Source organism: Stomoxys calcitrans, chromosome 1 (genome assembly GCF_963082655.1).
Source record: "Stomoxys calcitrans chromosome 1, idStoCalc2.1, whole genome shotgun sequence".
Classification (NCBI taxonomy): domain Eukaryota; kingdom Metazoa; phylum Arthropoda; class Insecta; order Diptera; family Muscidae; genus Stomoxys; species Stomoxys calcitrans.
Window position 1 is genome coordinate 196836209 of NC_081552.1, and position 22749 is coordinate 196858957.

General features: G+C 40.6%; 1 protein-coding gene across 2 annotated transcripts in view; it reads right to left on the bottom strand.

The window, feature by feature from the left end:
• The window catches only part of LOC106085788 (lysosomal-trafficking regulator), a 65751-nt gene extending 43316 nt beyond the window's left edge, over positions 1–22435 (bottom strand). Inside the window, exons 1-5 of one of the 2 annotated variants that reach the window (XM_013250202.2) lie at positions 22081–22435; positions 2801–3097; positions 2659–2735; positions 205–430; positions 36–146 (exon numbers count right to left, since the gene is read on the bottom strand). In XM_013250202.2, the coding sequence (XP_013105656.2) occupies positions 36–146; positions 205–430; positions 2659–2735; positions 2801–2932 (546 nt within the window). In that variant the 5' untranslated portion in view covers positions 2933–3097; positions 22081–22435. Of the gene's footprint in view, positions 1–35; positions 147–204; positions 431–2658; positions 2736–2800; positions 3098–21661; positions 21741–22080 lie in introns of those variants that run through there. The other variant, XM_059361216.1, reaches the window with a different exon arrangement.
• Between the last annotated feature and the right edge of the window lie 314 nt (positions 22436–22749).

Here is a 22749-nt window from a genome sequence, read left to right on the forward strand (position 1 = left end):
AAAGACACACTCATCACTCGGCAATAATAATTTACCTTGACATCAATCTTCAATAAGAACTCCAACAAATGTTGACCCAATTGGTGGGTTAGAAATTGTCGCAATGCCAATATTTTACTGCAATCACTTGGCTGCTTAAGGATCAACTGCAAACAAAAGGGGGTTTGCTAATAATAGAAATGTTTAATTAAAAAATTTTTGTACCTGAGCAAAATTGTGATTCTTTTTTAAAAGTTGGAATAAGTGTTTGTTCTTCTCCTGTGTTTGTTGCTGCTGCTGTTGTGGCTTCTCGCTGTCGCTGTCCTCAAGATCGATGCGAGTTGGCTCTACATCCGTCAAAGAGGGCGCATAGAGATCAGATTTACTTATTATATCATAAACTTGTTCCAACAAATATGAGCATATTTCTTCAGGTATGGGATTGAAGAAACTGAAAAAAAATTACAAATTAAATTAAATTTGCTTATATTTGATCAAAATCCGTACACATTGTAGGAACCATAGAGTAAATCGTTGTGTAATTTTTTTAGGATCGATTGATAAATGCATTAGCAAAGGTCTTGAAAGGGAAAATCAGGAGATCCATATATATGGGAGCAATATCTAAAAAATTTTGATGATTTCGTATTCTTTGTATATAAACCTGATCTTCTGAACTCATAAAATCGGATTTTACTTAAATATAGCCACTATATAGACCGATCTCTAGACTTAAAGTCTTTAGCCAATAAACTGGTCATTTTTCATCCGATTTCGATGAAATTGGGCACAGGGAGTTCTGGTAGACCCCTATTAATTTCTGTGAAGTGCCGTTCAGATCGGACAATATTTGGATATAGCTACCCTTAGACCGCCCATCTGATCTCCCGATATAGGGTATTGAGGCCATAAAAGATCCATTTATCACTCGAATCTTTTTAATATCCTGCTGGAGAAGATTATACGAGATGCGGAAGTGAATAGATATGGCACTCTAATCACAAGAGAGTACATGCTACTCGCCTATGCCGACGATATCGATATCGATATCATAGGTCGGTCACCGGAAGTAGTAACTGCAGCCTTTGAAAGAATCGAAAGAGAGTCAGTGAAAATGGGTCTGGCAGTAAAATGAGATAAGACGAAATGGATGGTTTCCACTCCCAAAAAGCCTTGCACAACCGAGCAGATAAAGAACATGGAGAAAGTTGGGAATCACAACTTTGAGATAGTCAGTAACTTTATCTACCGCCGTAACCGAAACGAATGACACCAGATTGGAGATTAAGCGAAGTATAATACTGGCAAACAGATGCTACTTTGGACTAAGTAAGCAGTTTAGAAACAAGGCCACCTCTCGACAGACGAAGACTACACTTTACAAGACACTGATACTACCCGAGCAGACACGGTAGCAGACGCGTTAACTGGCTACCGGGTGAATGTAGTCCTTGGAGAACGACCGCCACCCATTGCACCCGAAGAAATCGACCTCCCCCGGCAAACCAGAGTGATTCTGGCTCAATTACGTTCCGGCAGATGCAGCCGCCTCAATTCCCACAGAGCTAGGATTGATGCCGACGTGCAAGATGTATGTCCCGACTGTAACCAGGGACCGCACGATACACGTCACCTGTTTAACTGCCCGGCCAGACCCACTCGACTCAGACCCAGATCCCTGTGGACGCACCCCATCTTAGTCGCGGAGTTCCTGGGTCTTGACACTCAACAGAATCAAGCAGACGAAAGATAGTACACATTAACTGCTACAACAACAACAACTACCCGAGCTGTTATATGGTTCTGAAGCATGGGTACTTGTGAAAGCAGATGAGGCAGTACTTGGAGTATTTGAGAGAAAGATTCTTCGTATAATATATGGACCAGTTTGCGTTAACGGAGAATATAGGAGACGTAAGAACCACGAGCTGTATGACGACGATAGCATAGTTACACGCATCCAGCAAAGAAGACCAAAATCCCGATGGAAAGATCAAGTTGTGGGAGAGACCTCGAAACTTGGTGTCAGAGATTTTAGAATGAGCGCAGAAGATCGAGGCGCTTGGAACGCTATTCTACGTTCGGCGAGTGAAAGAAATATTCTGTCATAGCCAATTAAAGTAAAGTAAAGTATCACTCGAATTCGGTAAAATTTGGCACAGAGTGTTCTGGTCGACCCCTACCCATTCCTGTCAAATGTGGTACAGATCGGACCATATTTGAATATAGTTGCCATAAATACCAAGTTCCTGTACCCTTCTAAATCTATTTGTTGAATATCGTCCAGATCGGACCATATTTGGATATAGCTGCTATATAGACTGGTCTCCCGATATTGATGAAATTTGAAACAGTGAGTTTTGATAGACCTCTACACCTGTTTGTTGAACATCGTCCTTTTGGGTATTTACCCATCGCTCATCTCTATTCATAACATGAACTGTGGAAGTGCGTCAAAGTAGTCAAATATGAGAGTCGATAGTACGAACTATTCCAAAGTATTTGAAGTCACATTTAACAAATCCACCGCACATTTTATAGGAATTTGTAGAAACAAGTTCCACAGGGTTTTCCCAGATCAAGAAGCTAGAAATACAGTTGATCCCTTTATTCCTTGATGGCATGTATGGTTGTACCTATGAATGCATGCTATTTATTTTACTTTAATAAATGTTTTACCTTTTAAAAGCCTCATCCTCCAACAATTCCTTAGGGACAAATTGAAAATTGTATAAAAATAGCTGTAACCAGTGTTGCTGTAATAAGACAGAAACTAAGAGTCAAGAGAATGACCTTTATGGAAATGGAAAAACACACTTACCTTGACATCTACATCTCCTTCGCTGATTGCTGTTTCCTGCATGTAATTATGCCAGATGAGTTGCAGTGTATCGAACAGAAGCTCATATTCTCCATGATAAACCAGATGAGTGGCAGTATAAATAGATTCCATGGCAGCCAGCAAGGGTAACTCAAATGATAAGCCAAACAAGAATTAAACGAAGAACACAATCTCACACACACCAGGGAAACAAAAGTGTTCTCCGAAGACTAGCCAGTAATAAAGATGTGGCAGTAGCATGCACTTCATTACAACCTCCAACATAACTGTCTGTTGCTGGAGAACAAAAAGAAAAACTAGCTCGTGTTAATAATATACAGATGTATGTGCATAGTTGGAGAGTCCGTTCCTATTGAAAATGGACGTAATGGAATTACATACTACCTATATACTCGTACTTTAGCCCATCAACAGGCTATTGTGATTGCACACTCTACATTTGAATTGTTTTAAAGTGAATGGGAAAAGTCTGGACGAGGGACTTTTAACATAACAAAAAGTAATGGCCATAACAAAAAAAAAAAAGAATATAAAGAATCTGGTAAGAAGTTTAAATATTGAATTTCATGTTATTGCGATTTTCTTTACAAGAGCTATGGACACAATTTGTCAGCATATGAATATTACTAACGAACTGCATGGATATTTAAAAATAAAAAAATAAATTTAAAATTTTGAATTGGTCTTTTTTATTTATGTAGCTCAAATTGCAATTTCATCGGAATGAAAAACCCAAACAAAAATCTGAAGGTCTGCTGTAATTGCAATGATTGTTGCTCAATGAAGTCCATTGTGGCGCAGAGGTTAGCATTTCCACCAGTGACAGTGAATGCTTGAGTTCTAAACATGGCAGTAACATTCAAAACATAACCAACCCTTAGCTGAGGTTCTCGTGATGACAATGCTCATCACACAAATCGGAGTTCCGAGTTCCAAACCATGGGGTGCTCATAGCCATGCCGAGCCGGGTTTAATGTAAAAGATGTCCGTTTTAAATTTGGACAGCAGACAGGTCTTGGATTGTTCTATTTGTTAATGCAAGCCCTGATTTCCAGAAAAATCTACTAACTAGGTCGAATGTGACCAGGTACCAACACGGGATAACTATAAAAACCTCGCAAGTTTGAACTATAAACTGCGAGCATGTTGTTGTTGTAACCAGATTTTCATGTGGAGGGGGCGATCCTCGTCAAGCTCATGTCGGTGAGCCGCCGGAACAGGGTGGCCATTGGTTATTTAAAGGCGCCAATAACTCGATCATCGTGGGCACTCCGTATTTGTGCAAGTGCCGGTGCCACCCGACCTCTCAATGAGACTCTCCGCTTGATACCGCTGATTTTCCGCGACTGCAGTTACAGCTACTCCGGATGGAGCATTCCGCTATCCGCAACCTGTGGACGCGCCCGGTAGCTCGCAGCTAAGCTTCTCGTGACAGCAATGAACACCACACAGATTGGACCTCAATGCTGCAGCTTGTGTGGTGCTCACAGCTATCCCGTGCCGGGAGCTGCCAGCATTATCGGCTCTTGTTTAAATACTGGGTGCTTGCGATACTCGACATGACAAGACAAACTATTGGCGCCTTTAAATAATCAATGGCCATGATGCTCCCGCAGCAATCGTCCTTATGGACAATAAACAGGTCTTTAGATACTCTAATATCCCCTAGGCTAGTTTAGATTAGATTGAATGGCACGATGCAGTTGCTAGTCTCTTCACTCGGAAGCCTTAGGATCATTGTTCGCCCTAGAAGAGCGAAAAAAAAATAAAAGCGTGGTAAGTTCGGCAGGGCCGAATCTTATATAGTCTCCACCATGGATCCCATTTGTCAGGTTATGCACCGATTCGGGCCATACTTGGTTTGAATGTTAGAGAACATTTCAGCTAAATCGGAGAAAGAATTGCGCTCTCTAGGGGCTAGGGGCTCAACGGTGGCCATCGTAGCGCAAAGGTTAGCATGTCTCTTTGCTCAAAATAAAGAAAGATTACTCGCAAATACCTCGTCTGGACTAATTCATGGCCATATGGCTTCGCATCACGACGCTGAACGCCTGGGTTCGAATCCTGGCAGGGACATCAGAAAAATTTTCAGCGGTGGTTATCCCCTCCTAAAGCCGCCGACATTTGTGAGGTAATTTGCCATGTAAAAACTTCTACCCAAAGAGGTGTCGCTCTGCGGCATGCCGTTCGGACTCGTCTATAAAAAGGAGGCCCTTTATCATTGAACTTAAAATTAAATCGGACAGCATTCATTGATTTGTGAGAAGTTAGCCCCAGTTCTTAAATGGAATGTTCATGGGCAAATTTGCATTTGCAGGGGCTCAAGAAGTGCAAACGAAGATAGGTTTATATGAGAGCTATATCAGGATATAGACCGATTCAGGGCATACTTGGAAGTCATAGAAGTCATTGTGAAAAATGTCAGCCAAATCTGATAATAATTGCTCCTTTTAGAGGCTCAATAAGGCAAATCGGCAGTTCGGTTTATATGGAAGCAATATCAGATTATGGACCTATTTGAATCATATTTGGTTGTTGGAAGTCATGGCAAAATTATAAATGCGAAATGTCACGCCTTCTTATAGGCCTAGAAAGTCAAATCTAAAGATCGGTTTTGGTTATGAACCGTTTCGAATCATACTTAGCATTGTTGTTGGAAGTACAAAAACACATCATGCAAAATTTCAGCCAAATCAGATAGGAATTGCGAACTCTAGAAGCTTAAGAATTCAAAATCCGGTTTATACGGCGACAAAATCAGGTTATGAAACGATATAACCCATACTAAGCCATAACGGAATATCTCATATAAAATTTCCGCTACATCGGATATGAGTTGCGCCCCCTAGAGGCTCTAGAAGTCAAGATCCGAGATATCAGCTATATCAAAACATAAATCGATATGATCCTCACTAATACGACCTACACTAAAACGATGGACAGACGGACGGGCATGAAAAAATCGACTAGGAATGTCAAGATGATCAGGAATATATATACTTTGTTTGGACTCAGATCAATATTTCGATGTGTTACAAGAAGAATAACGAAATTGGTATTCCCTACCCTATGGTGGAGGATATAAAAAAAGAAGAAGCTTTGTCCAGTCAACCACATCAGGGTTGACAGTGGTAAAGTTACGGAGTAGTTGCAACTGAAGTCGCGGACAATCAGCAGTATAAGGAGGAGAGACTCAGTGAAAGGTCGGACGGCACCGTGTCTTGCTTAAAAACTAAGCGCCTGGGATACTTGATATTACAAGGCGGTATTCGGGTACGGAAAGTAGTATTCACTCACAGGAGGATTCACTAATAGGACCTCATCTCCATATGGGTATGGGTATGAATATACCCACTATTCTTTTGATGGCCCAGGATCCAGACCCTGGCAGCCTTCCGTATGGTCCGAAAAAACTTCTGGCATCTCCTAACCAGTCTCGACCTCCTAACCAAAATATAGTAGCTCATGATGATAGGGCCTATTCATGACATTGGCTTCCTTTAACCTTCTATGGACAGTCCAGAGCAGTGTAACTGTTATGATAAATACAACTATAGCACTAAGGACCAAATTTCTTCCATCTAGAACCAATTTTAAATATAGGAATACTGGTTTTGCTCGAGCTTTTTGCGCCCTTTTTACTACATAGAGTACTGTGTTTGGATTATTATGAAGCCATATTTGAATGTGGAGTTGGCGACCCTCGTCAATCTCTTATAGGCGAGCAAGCTAGTTCCGGTCTATACGACCGATTGCTGCGGAAACATGTTGGCCATTAATTATTTAAAGGCGCCAATAACTCGCCTTGTCGTATCGAACACCATAGGCACTCAATATTTAAACACAAACCGGTACCACACGACCTCTCACTGAGACTCTCCACTCGATACCGCTGATTGTCCGCAGTTGCTATTCCGTATGGAGCAATCCACTAACCGCAACCTGTGGACGCGCTCGGTGCTTCCAGCTAAGCTTCTCTTGATAACAAAGAACACCACAGAGATGAAAGTTCAAAGTTCCAGCCTGTGCTCATAGTTATCCCGTGCCGGGAGCTTTTTATTGTGGCAGATATATGCTTTGTGCAGTGGTTTTAGAAAATGTGCTTCGAACTTGCGAAAGCAAGTAATGCGTTCGTCCTGCGGCCGCCTTCTTACCGATAATCCCTTCTACTAGTAATTGGACAAATGGCATTTTTGTGGGACTGCAAATCGTTGGGCTCACCCAGGACGAGTACTTCTTTGCAATACTTGTCTATCTACTCGTTTCGCGTATAATCATTGTGATCGGGAACCTATGTAAGTGAGCGCTTAACATGCCAGTAGTTGTTGTTGTAGACACATTTTCATGTGGAGGTGGCGATCCTGTAGATGAGCAAGCTCATTCCGGCCCAAGGGACCGATCGCCGCAGGAACAGGGTGGCAATTAATTATTTAAAGGCGCCAATAAATCGCCTTGTCGTATCGAGCATCACAGGCACTTAATATTTTCATCCATTCATTTTTATTAATCAAACATCGCCCATCCGGGCTTTACATTGAGAGATTGGAAAATTTCATAGGCGGACATGATAACCTCTGCGCTAATTTTTAAAAAATTACTAACATAGTCTCTAACGCACAATTATCCGTTCAAACACCAAGAAAAAGCAGCAAATGTGAGATATCATCAGTGATGAAAAGGAATTCAATCGAGTTGCCTATAAGAAATGTTGGATTAGCTTAGACTTAAAAGTTTGTTGACATACTGAGATGTTTTTAAGACTAGTAGGAAGAGTATACCATAGCCTAGACAAGCGTATTACAAATTATCTTTCAAATACAACATGATTGGAACTTTCAATACGAATTTGAGAGTTCAGGGTTGAGTGCAAGAATTGAAAGTAAGGAAGAAGGTAACTGTGTTCATGGTACTTAAGGATATTGAAGAAAAAGCAGAGGCATCTAATATTGAAAAAGTGCTAAAAGAACATTCAAGTAATTCTTTTGCAAAGTATTCATAGTCTCGTCTACAACGACGACCGTAAACAAACCGTAGTATGCTATGGAAACACGTTTGAAGCCTAAGCAGATTAGTCCTATTGGATCCGGAATATACCTCAGCACCATACAATGTATGAGGCATCAGCAACGAATGAGCCAGCTATAATTTATTTGTGTGGGTAAAATAACATTCAAATTGTAGAGCTTTTTAAGTATAAAGTTTAGTTTGGAGCAGATATGTGCAATGTGCAAGGAGAATACAATATCAGAATCAATTACAAAGCCCAATGAGGTCATAGTATCAGTCGATGTGACAACATTGTTTTCAACAATAATATTTTGAGGAGAGTATTGGTGATGTGAGCTATTGAATACCACGCATTTTGTTTTACCAATGTTAATTGTTAAGTTATTTGACAGAGCCCATTGACAAACTCGTCCAATATCTTCTTCATCAAGGTTCGAGATGCAACTTTCTAACGTACCAGAGTCAGTTGTAATTAACAACTGAAAATCATCGGTATATATTGCTTAGTCTACATGTGGTACCCAAGAACGAACGTCATTAACTTAGAGCATAAACAAAACAGGTCCCAAGACAGAACCTTGGGGTACACCAGTAGAAATAGAATTAACCAGTAGAAAAACGATCATGGCAGACTACATACTGCGAACGATTTGACAAAAAAGACATAAGTCTACAAGAGGTATGTGAAAAATTGAAATTGTTAAAGAGTTTAAAAAAAAGAATGTCATGGTCAACAGAATCGAAAGCTTTGCTGAGGTCTAGTGCGGCTAGAATACAGGAATTGCCTTTATCAACAGCACGTCTGATCTCATCAGTAAGTTTGACCATAAGAGATGTGGTACTGTGGTGTTTTCTAAAACCCGATTGATAAGGGTCAATCAATGAAAACCGATTAAGATAATTCACAAGTTGATCCCTTATTGATATTTCAAATGCCTTCGATAATGCTGAAAGAATGGAGATTGGACGATAATCAGAACAACTTTGACCGGTAGTGTCTATTTTCCGTAGGGGAGTACGCCAGAGCTGGTGCCGTCCGGCCTCTTAATGAGACTATTGGCTCGATACCGCTGATTGTCCGCGACTGCAGTTGCAGCTACTCCGTATGGAGCATTCCACTATCCGCAAACTGTGGACGCGCCCGGTAGCTTGTAGCTAAGCTTCTCGTGACATCGATGAACCCCAACACAGATCGGACCTCCAAGTTCCAGCCTGTGTATGGCTCACAATGCCTGAGCTTCTGTATTCTGCTTTCCGTCAATTATTTTCCCAAGACCTTTCTTAGCTTTGCTTAATAGTGTATTAGTTGTCCAAATGGGGAAGTCGTTAGCTCCAAGAATTGCCTAATAAAATTCGTGGCCGTGTTTTTTTTATTGTATTTTTGAGACCAATAATCTACTTTGAAAAGAATAATATCATTGATATTATATTAAAATGAATTAAATTAAAATGGGTCCCAAGCCACATGAATATTTCATTTGAGATCAAAATAAAAGGTCCTAAATCAGCCAGATGAGACAGAGTACATTAATTTGCCACTTAAAATCAGGCAACTCAAAAGTTTCTTGCGATAAGAAAAACTAGAAAAATAGAAAAGTTTTTAAAGAACTAGGCAAAAGATTTCGAACCCGATAAACTCTGACCAAAAAGGATTGCTCGTATATTGACGAACGAATAATCGGTCAAACTTAAGAAGGAAAAATTATTCACCAAGATCTCGGATTGTCCACTTTTCATGATTCTATACAAATGTAGAACTGTACGTAGATTGATGAAATAATGAAAAGAACAACCTAAGAATTCAGATGTGAATAGATCAACCCAATCATGGTCACGAACTCCAATCTTAAAAACATATCTAAGAATCTTTCTCACAATTCTCTCTATTCTGCCTAAATTGTAGGACCAAGTCCCACAATAAACTTCAATACCATAATTAACAAGAGACATCAATAGAGAGTGCGCCAAACGAACTCTTACATGCCTGGGTGTGTAAGATCTAAGGGCGTATAATCTTCTCTAAACAAAGCAAATCTTATTGGAAATGATATTTACATGATTCTCAAAACTAAGCTTCGGATCAAGCATTATACCAAGACATCTGAGCGAATCAACAAAATTAATATTCTGATTACCAATAAAACCCGGCTGATACGGGATAACTATGAGCACCACACAGGCTGGAACTTTGAGCTCCGACTTGTGTGTTGTCCATCTTTATCACGGAAAGCTTAGCTGAAAGCTACGGGCGCGTCCACTGGTTGCGGATGGTGGAAAGTTCCGATTTTATGCGGAGTAGCTGAAAATGCGGCCGCGGGCAGTCATCGATTTTCGAGAGCAGAGTCTCAGTGAGGAGTCAGGTGGCACTGACTTAATTAAACTTAATTAAATACTGAGTGCAAGGGAAAATCTGGCGATATATATATATGGGTGCTTCAACCAAATCTGAACCGATTTTGATGAAATCTCGCACACATGTTAAGATCAGTAACAAAAAAATCCGCGCCAAATTTTGTGCGGATTGGTTACAAATTGTGTTTATTACAGCCTTATAAGTACAAATCGGGCGATACTATATATTCGAGCTATATTCAAATCTGAGCCGATTTTGATGAAATCTCGCACACATGTTAAGATCAGTAACAAAACAATCCGTGCCAAATTTTGTGGAAATCGGTTACAAATTGTGTTTATTACAGCCTTATAAGTGTAAATCGGGCGATACAAATATTGGAGCTATATCCAAATCTGAACTAATTTTGTTGAATTCTGGCATATATGTTAAGATCAGTAGTACCATCCGTGCCAAATTTTGTGCAGATCGGTTGAAAATTTTAGCCAATACGGCCATTTAAGTGCAAATCGGGCGATTCATATATATGGGAGCTATATCTAAATCTGAACTGATTTGGATAAAAATTTGCAGATATGTTAAAAACAGTAACAAAACAATCTATGTCCAATTTTGTGCAGATCGGTTGAAAATTGTAGCTACAATGGCCATTTAAGTGCAAATCGGGCGATATATATATATATATATATATATATATATATATATATATATATATATATATATATATATATATATATATATATATATATGTGGGAGCTATATCTAAATCTAAACCGATTTTGATGAAATGTTGTATGTAAGTTAAAATCAGTAACGAAACAGTCCGTGCCAAGTTTTGTGCAGATCGGTTGAAAATTGTAGCTACTATGGCCATTTAAGTGCAAATCGGGCAATACATATATATGAGAGCCTATATCTAAATCTGAACCGATTTTCATCAAAAATAGCGTTCGTCCTTGGGCCAAAAAAGTGATATGTTCAAAATTTCGTGATGATTGGACAACAAATACGACCTGCACTTTGATTTCAAGAATACATGGACTCACAGACGGACGGACGGACAGACGGACATGGCTAAATCGAATCAGAAAGTGATTCTGAGTCGATCGGTATACCTATCAATGGGTCTCCTTTTTAGCGTTACAAACAAATGCACAAATCTATAATACCACAGTGGTGGTGTAGGGTATAAAAAAAACCTGAATAGCTTCTCTACCTGATCATACCGTTCATACCCCCCATTTTTGAGCTCCATAAAATAGGATTGCATTAGCGGCTGCGTCAAATATTTTCATCTTATTAGAAATCTGGATTCTTCCGTTGTGAATGTAGTGGAGCCACATGGAGTTTATTGCAATTTTCGCAGACTGTAGCTTGTTCGAGAGATGTTTCGTAAAAGACAGGTTATAAGTCAGATTCACACCCAGATATTAATACTCATTGAAAACTTCTATGGGACCAGTACCATAATACCATGTCAAACTTCTGCCAATTCTCCTACCCTTTCTGAAGATGACAATTTTAGATTTCGTTAAGTTAAGATTTGGGCACCATCAATCATCGACTGTAATTCCACAGGGGAGTCCAAATTTCGGCATCCCCAATTCGAACACCTGTGGGTAAAACGTCGTGTAGATCATTTAAATACAGCGCGAACAAAACTGGACTCAATAAACACCCTTGTCTAATCCCCTGAGTGACCTCAAAAACTTCCGCCAATTGTCCTACCCTTTCTGAAGATGACAATTTTAGATTTCGTTAAGTTAAGACTTAGGCTCCATCAATCATCGACTGTAATTCCACAGGGGAGTCCGATAATTCCACAGGGGAGTCCAAATTTCGGCATCCCCAATTCGAACACCCGTGGTCTACATCGTGTAGATCATTTAAATACAGCGCGAATAAAACTGGACTCAGTAAACACCCTTGTCTAACCCCCTGAGTGACCTCAAAAACTTCCGCTAATTGTCCTACCCTTTCTGAAGATGACAATTTTAGATTTCGTTAAGTTAAGACTTAGGCTCCATCAATCATCGACTGTAATTCCACAGGGGAGTCCAAATTTCGGCATCCCCAATTCGAACACCCGTGGGTAGAACATCGTATAGATCATTTAAATACAGCGCGAACAAAACTGGACTCAGATAATGATGAGCCGTCCCATACCTGAATCATAGTGCCGCTATATATGAGTCGCAATATATTTATGACCTTCGTAGGAAGTCCCACTCTGGCTAGTTTTTAAAACAATGAGTATCATGTCAAAAGCGGCAGAGAAGTCAACAAAAAAGCATATGTGTTCTTTTTATTATTTTTGAATGTGCCAGGTAGTCTGATATCTTCCTCAGTTTTCCTATCGCATTCACAGTATTCAGAATGGAACTGCATTTATAGCCGTTCTCCTTCATCATCGCAAGTAGTATCAGACAAAGCACAACCCTGGCGGCACAGACCGAATATAGACCTCAAAAAGCATCGCTTTCAAACCTGACTGCGATTTGGACCTCTGCGACCTACATACAAAGACCTGCCAGACAGATATAACTATATATATTTATCGAATAATATGCTGGTCTTCATATTATTATATTGAAATCAGTTGCTATCGGTTGCTGCTGTTTCATTAATACAAATATGGTTTATTAAAAATATCCCAAAAAACATGGGGTTAAACATCAATCCCTAAAATCTAAATAACTACTCATACTCTCCACACAATTGTTTATCGTCGATACCGCCGCACATACTGGCACATGTTCATTAATTATTTTCACTTTTTTATAACAGCCAACGATGCGTGATAATTTCAGAGTTTTTTCTTTCCACTTTTTGCGTTCACTTCTACTCATGCCAAAATGAGAAAAACAATTAATAAATCTCAACGCAAATGATAATTTTAAATTGTAAATAAAAATAAAATAATTCGACTATGTGAGAGTATGTGAGAGTATGTAAAACAAGTAAAAGGGTGCTAAGTTCGGCCGGGCCGAATCTTATATACCCTCCACCAAAAATTTCAAATTTTGCCCATGAACATTCCACAAAGGAACAGGGGCAAACTTCTCACATATAAATGAGTGCAGACCGATTCACGTTTAAGCTCAATGATAAGGGGCCTCCTTTTTATAGCCGAGTCCGAACGGCGTGCAGCAGTGCGACACCTCTTTGGAGAGAAGTTTTACATGGCATAGTACCTCACAAATGTTGCCAGCATTGGGAGGGGAAACCCACGGCAGAAAATTTTTTTCTGATAGTCTCGCCAGGATTCGAACCCAGGCGTTCAGCGTCATAGGCGGACATGCTAACCTCTGCGCTACGCTAGCCTCCTACCCTCCACCATGCATCAAATTTGTCGTATGTTGAAGGTCAAGGCCAAATCGGATAATAATTGGGCCCTCTAGTGGCTCAAGAAGTCAAGATCCCAGATCGGTTTATATGACATCTATATCAGGTTATGGACCGATTTGAACCATACTTAGTACAGTTGTTGGAAGTCATAACAAAATAGGTCATACCAAATTTCAACCAAATCGGATAGGAATTGCGCGCATTAGAAGCTAAAGAAGTAAAATAGGGAGTTCGGTTTATATGGGAGCTGTATCAGGCTATAGAAAGCATTTGACACGTACGTTGGACCGCATTTGATACGTACGTACCGAATTGACACGTACGTTGGACGTTATGGGAAAAGCCGTTGTTCAAAATTTACGCCTTCTAGAGGCTCAAGAAGTCAAGATCCCAGATCGGTTTATATGACAGCTATATAAGGTTACGAACCGATTTAAACCATACTTTGCACAGTTGTTGGAAATCGTAACAAAACACGTCACGCTAAATTTCAGCCAAATCGGATAGTATCTGCGCCCTCTAGAGGCTCAAGAAGTAAAGACCACAGATCGGTTTATATGACAGCTATATCAGGTTATGAACCGGTTTCCACTATACTCAGCACAGTTGTTGGAAGTCATAACAAAACACGTCATCCTAAATTTCAGCCAAATCGGATAAGAATTGTGCCCTCTAGACGCTCAGGAAGTCAAGATTCAAGATCGGTTTATATGGCAGCTATATCAAAACATGAACGGATATAGCCCATTTACAATCCCAACCGAACTACACTAATAAGAAGTATTGGGCCATTTACAATCCCAACCGAACTACACTAATAAGAAGTATTGGGCCATTTACAATCCCAACCGAACTACACTAATAAGAAGTATTGGGTTGCCCAAAAAGTAATTGCGGATTTTTCAACGCCGACTATATGAAAAATCCGCAATTACTTTTTGGGCAACCCAATATTTGTGCAAAATTTCAATCGGCTAGCTTTACTCCTTCGAAAGTTAGCGTGCTTTCGACAGACAGACGGACGGACATGTCATGTGGATCAAGAATATATATGGTTGTGTTGGGTTAGGTTGAAAAGAGGGTGCAGATATCAATCCGCCCCATGCCACTACGGACATACACCTAAGCAAGTAATCGGCTTGTTGTGCGCTCTAAAAACTATAAAGTAACCTCTAAAAAGAAAATTTTAAGTTAGGAATTCCGTGCTATTTACAAAATCCTTAATTGTTTACAATACCACTCCTCTAAGTTGGTTCATGTCTGATATTGTGTCTCCACCTAAGTACGGATATCTGTTGGACGCGAAAGCCGTGCAATGATAAAGGAATTGCTCCAACGTCTCATCATCTTCCCCGCATACCCTACACATGCCATCACTTGTCGCACCGATTTTACATAAGTGAGCTCGTAGTCCTATGTGTCCCGTTATGATACTAATAGCTATTCTGACCTCCTTCTTGCTTCCTTTCAGTAATAGCCTCGTCTTCTCACGATCTGGATGACCCCATAGGATTTTCGCGTCCTACCGACCGTTTCGCTGTTCCACAATGTTGCATGCGCATTCTTCGCCCACTACCTTAAATCGGACTGCGTCCAGCCAAAAGGCTTCGGGTTAACCATGTTTATTGACGGCAGTCCTCTGGCCTTCACCGCCAAATTGTCTGCCCTTTCATTTCCCCTTACTCTGTTATGGCCCGGCACCCAAACGATGCGGATTTTCCCATCCTCAGAGAAGGCTTTAATCTCCTACCTGCAAGACTGTTCGTGACCTTACCGTCCTGGTTGTTATCGCCCTTATGGCAATTTTACTGTCGGTAAAGATGTTCACAATCGACGTCCTCGCGTTAGCACCACACCACTTCACGCATTCCGTGATCGCCCGAATCTCCGCCTGCAGGATCGTATTATGGCCAGGTAGTCTAAAACAGATATCAGTCCCTGGGTTCTCAATGTAAACCCCCAGGCCCACTCTGTCCTCTAGCTTTGATCCATCCGTGTAACATGATCTTCCAGATGGCAGTACTAGGGTTCCGTCAATCCAAGATTGTGCCTCTGGCAGCAGTGCCTCGCACTCGACTTCAAGGTTCATCTCTGGTATCCGATCGGAAACCTCTTCCCTTCCTTCCAGGTTTCCTATCGTCACCTCGATTATACCGCGATAGTATGAGCTGCTCCCATACTCAATTCATTCTCCCATCACCTAAAGTCTCATAGCCGGAGTGGTTGCCTCACACTTAATCTGTATGTCAATGGGTCGGATATCTAGAATAGTCTCCAGTGCTCGAGTGGGCGTGGTCGTCATCGCTCTGCCTATGCCAAGACAACATGTTCTCTGGACCTGTTATATGGTCCTTATGTTGCACTTTCTCTCCATTGCAGTCCAACAAACCACTGAGGCGTAAGTAAGTATTGGTCTAATCACGCTCCTGTAGAGCCAGTGTACTATCCTAGGATTCAGGCCCCATTTCGAGCCTACGGCCCGTTTACATATTGCCCATCATTTGTGAGCCTTCTCAGTACAGATGTTGGGCACTATGTAGACGGGCCGAAGAATATATATACTATATGGGGTCTTAGACGAATATTTCGAGGAGTTACAAACAGAATGACGAAGTTAGTATACCCCCGTCCTATGGTGGAGGGTATAAAAACATTAATGGATATAAAAACACCTTTCGAAAATGTGATTGACATTTGATTGTCAACGTACATTCATTAGGTTTAGGATAAAGGCGTGATTACAAAAATTTAGAACAAATAAATCTTATAGTCTTATACAGAAGAGTGATTGAAAAAAGATCGACAATACAAATGGCAAGACTTGTGGAAGGGAATTAGATACGCTTATAAGTGTGCATTATGAGATAAATTTGTAAAGGGGAAATCCCATTCGAGCATATCGAATATATTATATGCACACTGGCATTTTCATTTGGCTTACTCATTTTCAAATGTTATCTGGGTTTTTATTGGGCTTGAGTTAGGTAAGCACCGATAGCCTAGATGGTAGGAAGCAGAGAAAAGATTGCTACCATACACTGTTATAACGCATTCATAGTTTCGTTGCTTTTGACTTGCCTTCATTCGACAATAGCAAGTAATGTTGGTGCTTTAAAATGCATTAATTGTCTTGATGAGTGGTTCTTTAAGTTTTTGTTTACACCCACCACCATCATAGGATAGGGAGTATATTCATTTAGCTATTTTATTTGCAACACATCGAGTTATCCATTTCCGACCCTGCAAAGTATTTGTGTATATTTCTGATCGTCGTAAAATTCTATGACGATTTAACGATCCCATGGCAGCCGGTTGTGCGCACCGGATTGACCCGACGGAACCCTCATCGGCAAGGTCTGCCGCCTCAGTGTACGTTTTCGTCTTTTTTCGTTATGGGAGAGGCACATCCCAGAGTGCCTTCTCCGCACGCTTCAGGTACGTGCCGGAATTGAATAGAACCCCGGACCCTGGTTCTGTTAGGTTTGCCAGAACCGCCTCCATCATCAGTCGGTGTTGGTGAGGTGTAACCGGAGCTTGGAGTGGGTACATTTCCGTTCTTGCTCTGGCCTCACCTCACTACGGGAGTATAGTCATACTGGATATGTCGCAAGATGCTGTGCGAACATAATCAGCAGTGGGTCACAAGCGTCGCCGTCGTCGCCTTCTTTGTCCTCGTCGTCGGACAATGTGACCCCCCAACATATCGTGCCGGGAAATGTACCGTTTTTGCAGCTAAACTGCAACGGACTCCGTGGCAAGATCGATGAGATTGTGGATTTCATGAGTCGGAGAGATATATTGGTCACAGCGATCCAGGAGACAAAGCTGACCAACACCTGCAGCTTGCATAGTTGTTACGGATACAATGTGCTACGTAAGGTCCCTCAAGGAATGGAGGTGGAGGATTGGCCTTCGTGATACATCATTCCGTGCAATATAGACCCATCTCGCCTGCGCCTGCCGCTAGTGACCTCTACATGGAGTGCATGAGGATAGCAGTCAGGTCCGGTACTGCCGAGATAGAGCTATACAACGTGTACATACCGCCTTTTGGTAGCTATGTCCCGATTAAGGGCCAAGCTTACAACCCCGACATAAGTGGGTTACTATCTGGCCATAATCGTCTGGTTCTAGGGGACTTTAATAAACTTCATGGCATTCTCCATAGGCATAGCTTTGGCAGAGCAGATTAAAAGGTCCACGTTTTGCACGGTGAATGAGGAGGTGCAGCAGTTCGGCAGACTTTCCCATTGCATACCCTGATCTCCTGAGGCACCGGTGTAGGCAAGCTGTGGTCTACTGTTAAGTCATTGTCACTCTCGAACCCCGGTAGACGGTATGACAGAACCTCAGTCACTTTTGGCGAAATAACCGTGACTGATCTAAGGAGATGCGTCAGGTAGTTCAACCGTCAATTAATTGTGCGTCCCGAGAGTGACAGGGCAAGGAGGAGAGCCATACGCCGTAATCGTTGTCTCCGAGCCGATGAAGAACCATCACAATTTACCCAGGGCGAAGTTACGAATGTCATCCGTGGCGCCAAATCATCTAAGGCTTTGGGCCCCGACGGAATCTCTACATTGATGTTGAAGAATCTGGATTCACCTGGAGTTGAGTACCTTACTACTATCCTCAAACTGTCTTTGAACACTCTTATAGCTCCCGATGGCTGGAAAATGGGCAGAGTGATCCCGCTGTTGAAGCCTGGAAAGGACCCGAGTAAGGGGGAGTCGTACAGACCCATCTCCCTTCTCTCACCAGTAGCAAAGACATTTGAGGCATCACTCCTCCCGAGCCTCGTAGGAGAATTTCCATTCGCCGAGCATCAACATAGATTTCGAAGACTGCAGAGCACAACAACTGCTTTGCATGCCATCGCCGCACACATTTGCCGTGCTTTGGGGCTTTTATCGCAGAGACCATCCAAATTATTTTCTTGTGGATAGATATCCACCGCCCAGAAGCCTTAAGGTAGATCTACATGATCTAGAGCGTGAGGTATAGCGCCACAAGAGAGAGCCTCTAGAACAAGCAGCATATCAGGCAGGTCTAGGCAACATTCATGCAGACACGGTAGCAGATGCGGTAAATGGCTACCGGTTGATTGTAATCCTTGGAGAACGATCGCCTTCCATTACACCTGAAGAAATTGACCTATCCGGCAAGCCAGAGTAGTTTTGGCTCAATTACGTTCCAACAGTTGAGCAGCACACAATGGAATAAGATTCAGACAGATAAAAATGCTAAAATGGGATAGGCTGTCTACTCAGATCCCTTGTGTACCCCCTCCATCCTTATCAGTATTTTCTGGGCTATCGAAATAAAATACTTATCTTATCGATATGCATCCAATGCACAGACACGTCCCTTTGGATCTTCGTAATTCATATCAAGAGGTTCAGCAATACAAGAAAGAACCTCTAGAGAAAGCGGTCGGGTCTAAATACCATCCACGAGGATACGGTAACGTAAACGGTGAACAGCAACCGAATGTATGTCCTTCTTGTCCGCCACCCATATCTCCTTAAAAATTTAACCTTCTTCGGCCAACCAGGGAATTTTTGACTGGAATACGTTTCGTATGATGCAGCGCCTCATTACCTATTTTTTTACATTTGATGCCATAGATGGAATTTTTAATTAAGGACAATATACTGTTACAACAACAAGCGCGTCACGAACATTTGAATTAAAAACGACAGCTACGGTAGAATTATCCAAAATCTAGATTTTATAAAGTAGGCAACACTTGACATCTCTTTTACCAGTATTTTTATAAAAATAAATCATATCAAAATGAACCATTATTTCATTACAAAATATGATTTGTACAAAAAGACTGTCCATAATTTCAAAACACTTTATCAAATCTGTATGGGTATTGAAAATAAAAATTCCCCTTTTTAACTTGCACGTCTCATTCTAGGAAGGTTTGTTACGCCATAGGTTGGAAAATGTAGTAAATCAATTTACAAAAACACGAAAACATATAGACGTTGCCTCGAGTATTGTTTTTTTTTTTTTTTGTATATCACTTAGAAGCGCTGTAGATTTTCCACCATTTACTCTTAACCCCGTTGTTTACCAATTTAACTTTATAAATAATTATTTTTTTTTTTTTTCAAAAGCTGAAAGACTTTCAGTCAACATTTGCTCCCAAGTCTAATACCTTAAATTTTCTCTGTTTACATTTCTCATCATCATTACGTCAAAGAGCTACTGACCGTCGACAATATTCATAAACATAGGTACGTGACAAAGACCACAAGGCTTCCTAATGAACTGCAGTCGTCTTCATCTCAGAATTTAAATTCGAAGTGGATGATAGAAGAATGCTCCATACGGAGTAGCTGAGGCGGCAGTCGCGGACAATCAGCGGTATCGAGGGGAGAGTCTCAGTGAGAAGCCGGGTGGCATCGAATCTTGCATAAATACTGAGCGCCTATGATGCTCGATACGACAAGCCGAGTTATTGGCGCCTTTAAAAAGGCAATGGCCAACTCGCGGCAATCGGTCGTATAAACCGGAACGAGCCTGCTCGCATATAACAGGTTGGCGAGGATCGCCACCTCCAAATGCAAATGTGGCTACAACAACAACAACAAGGTCCTCATGTTACTTGCTGGCAGCACTGTTGGGGTGTTGACAACTAAATCTTGTTGACTACATGCAAAGCAATTGGCCGGTGTGGCCTCGCTATTTCAGCAGCACACAGTGGAATAAGATTTAGACAGGTTAAAATGCTAAAAGGGAATGGGCTGTCTTCTCAGATCTAGTGTGGACCAACTCCATCCTTATCAGTATCTTGCAGCAGCTGCCGAAATACTCATCTTATCGATATGCATCCATTACGAAGACACATCCCTTGGGATCTTCGTAATGCAGATCAAGAGGTTCAGCAATAAGAGAACGAACCTATAGAGAAAGTAAATGCAATACCATCCACGAGGATACGGTAACGTAAACGATGAACAGCTACCGAATGAATGTCAATCCCATGGCAGCCGGTTATACGTACCGGATTGACCCGATGGCAAGGGCTGCCGCCTCAGTGTACAAGGCACTGCTACAACAACAACCGCATGTATGTCGTTCTTGAAGATCAACTGCCACCCATACCATAGTTTACCATCTTCGGCGAACCAGGGAATTTTTGGCTCGAATACGTTCCGTATCTACTTTTATACGATTGATGCCATAGATGGAATTTTAAATTAAGAACAATATACTGTTACAACAACAAGCACGTCACGAACATTTGAATTAAAAACGACAGCTTCTAAGGTAGAATTATCCAAAATCTAGATTTTACAAAGTAGGCAACACTTGACGCCTCTTTTACCAGTATTTTTATAAAAATAAATCAAAAATAACGGTTCATTACACATGTGATTTGTACAAAAGACTGTCCATAATTTCAAAACACTATCAAATCTGTATAGGTGTTCTAAATAAAAATTTCCCCCTTTTAACGTTCTAGGAAGGTTTTTTACGCCATAAGTTGGAAAATGTACAAAAACACGAAAACGTGTAGACATTGCCTCAAATATTGTTATTTGTATATCACTAAGAAGCGCTGTAGATGTTTTCCACCATTTACTCTTAACCCCATTGTTTACCAGTTTTACTTTATAAATAGTTCTTTTTTTCAAAAGCTGGAAGGCTTTCCGTCACCATTTGCTCTCAAGTCCAATACCTTAAATTTTCTCTGTTTACATTTCTAATCGTTACGTCAAAGAGCTACTGACCGTCGACAATATTCATATGCATATGTAGGTACGTGACAAAGACCACATTTTCTTTTACACCGAGTCCATTGACCTAACCGCAAGCAGAAAGTGCTATATTAATGATCGTCATCTAGGTATCAAACTAAGAAACTAAATTCGATAAGGCTTCCTAATGAACTGCAGCCGTCTTCATCTCAGAATTTGAATTCAAAGTCGATGATAGATAAGCATAAGCAAGACAGCTAGCCAGCTAGCCAGACCCCCATTGTGTACATTTCCACATTGTCAAACATTATCAATGCATACGCATTGCATTCAGTGTCAGAAGAAGAAAAAAAAACAACAACGCAATCGTAGCAGCAGAAGCAACAGCAGAGTTTAATGTATTAAGGGAAAACTTACACTTGACTTTGCAAAAGAAGCAAACATGAAGAGGTGATGGCCGTTACATTGATAGTTGAGTTATTGATTTGGCTGGCCGGCTGACTGCATCTGCTTTTGATTAAAAACACCACAGCCAAATGAACGTGGAGATAAGAAAACAAAAATGAAAGAACCGAGCACAGATGATGGACGTTGGATGGGTTGGATGCTGAGAACATAAAAGGATTATCGCTTGCAAAACCAACAACTAGTAAAAGTACTTTTACACCACAGTCGAATTTTTCTATCGACCATCGAGCCACTACACCTTAAATGACCTTTTAGATTTCAAAAGGAGAACCTAAACAAGATGATGATGAAATTGCGTTTTATTTTTTTTTTTTTTATTTACGTTTCTTTTCTCTCCACCGAGGAAACATTTAATCAGACTCACTCACCAACGTAAATATCACCAAAAAATTTTGTGTGACACACTTTGTTGTTATCAACAAAATTGAAAAATTCACATTTTTGGAAACAGAACAGATATTTATGGTCTTCGATTTATGCGAATTTGCTTTGTTGTTATTTTTTTATTTATTTACGTGCTAAAAGCACTTCTTTGTTTTATTCCGTTTTAATTAAATTCACTTGGGCGTATATATTGTCATGTATAACAGTAATTGACTTTTAATATCTTATAACTTTCTTAGGCAATTTCTGAGATCACTTTTTCACTTTTTAATCCCTCTATTCACTGCGTTTGTGCTGCAGTTTTTTTTATTACTCCATTAAACTTATTCGATTTTAGCAACAAACACTACTAAACGTAAACCGCTAATGATGCCAAAAATCAAAAACACAATGAAAATGCAGAGGATGAACAAACCGAGGAAACATAACAAATAACAGCTGTAGCCAGATAAGAAATTAGTGTTGGAAAGGAATAAGACCAATAAAGGCAGGGTAAGGAATTGTTGCTTTAGTTAAAGTATTGGGTTGCCCAAAAAGTAATTGCGGATTTTTTAAAAGAAAATCCATTTTTAATAAAACTTAGAATGAAATTTAATCAAATATACCTTTTTTACACTTCTTTTCTAAAGCAAGCTAAAAGTAACAACTGATAA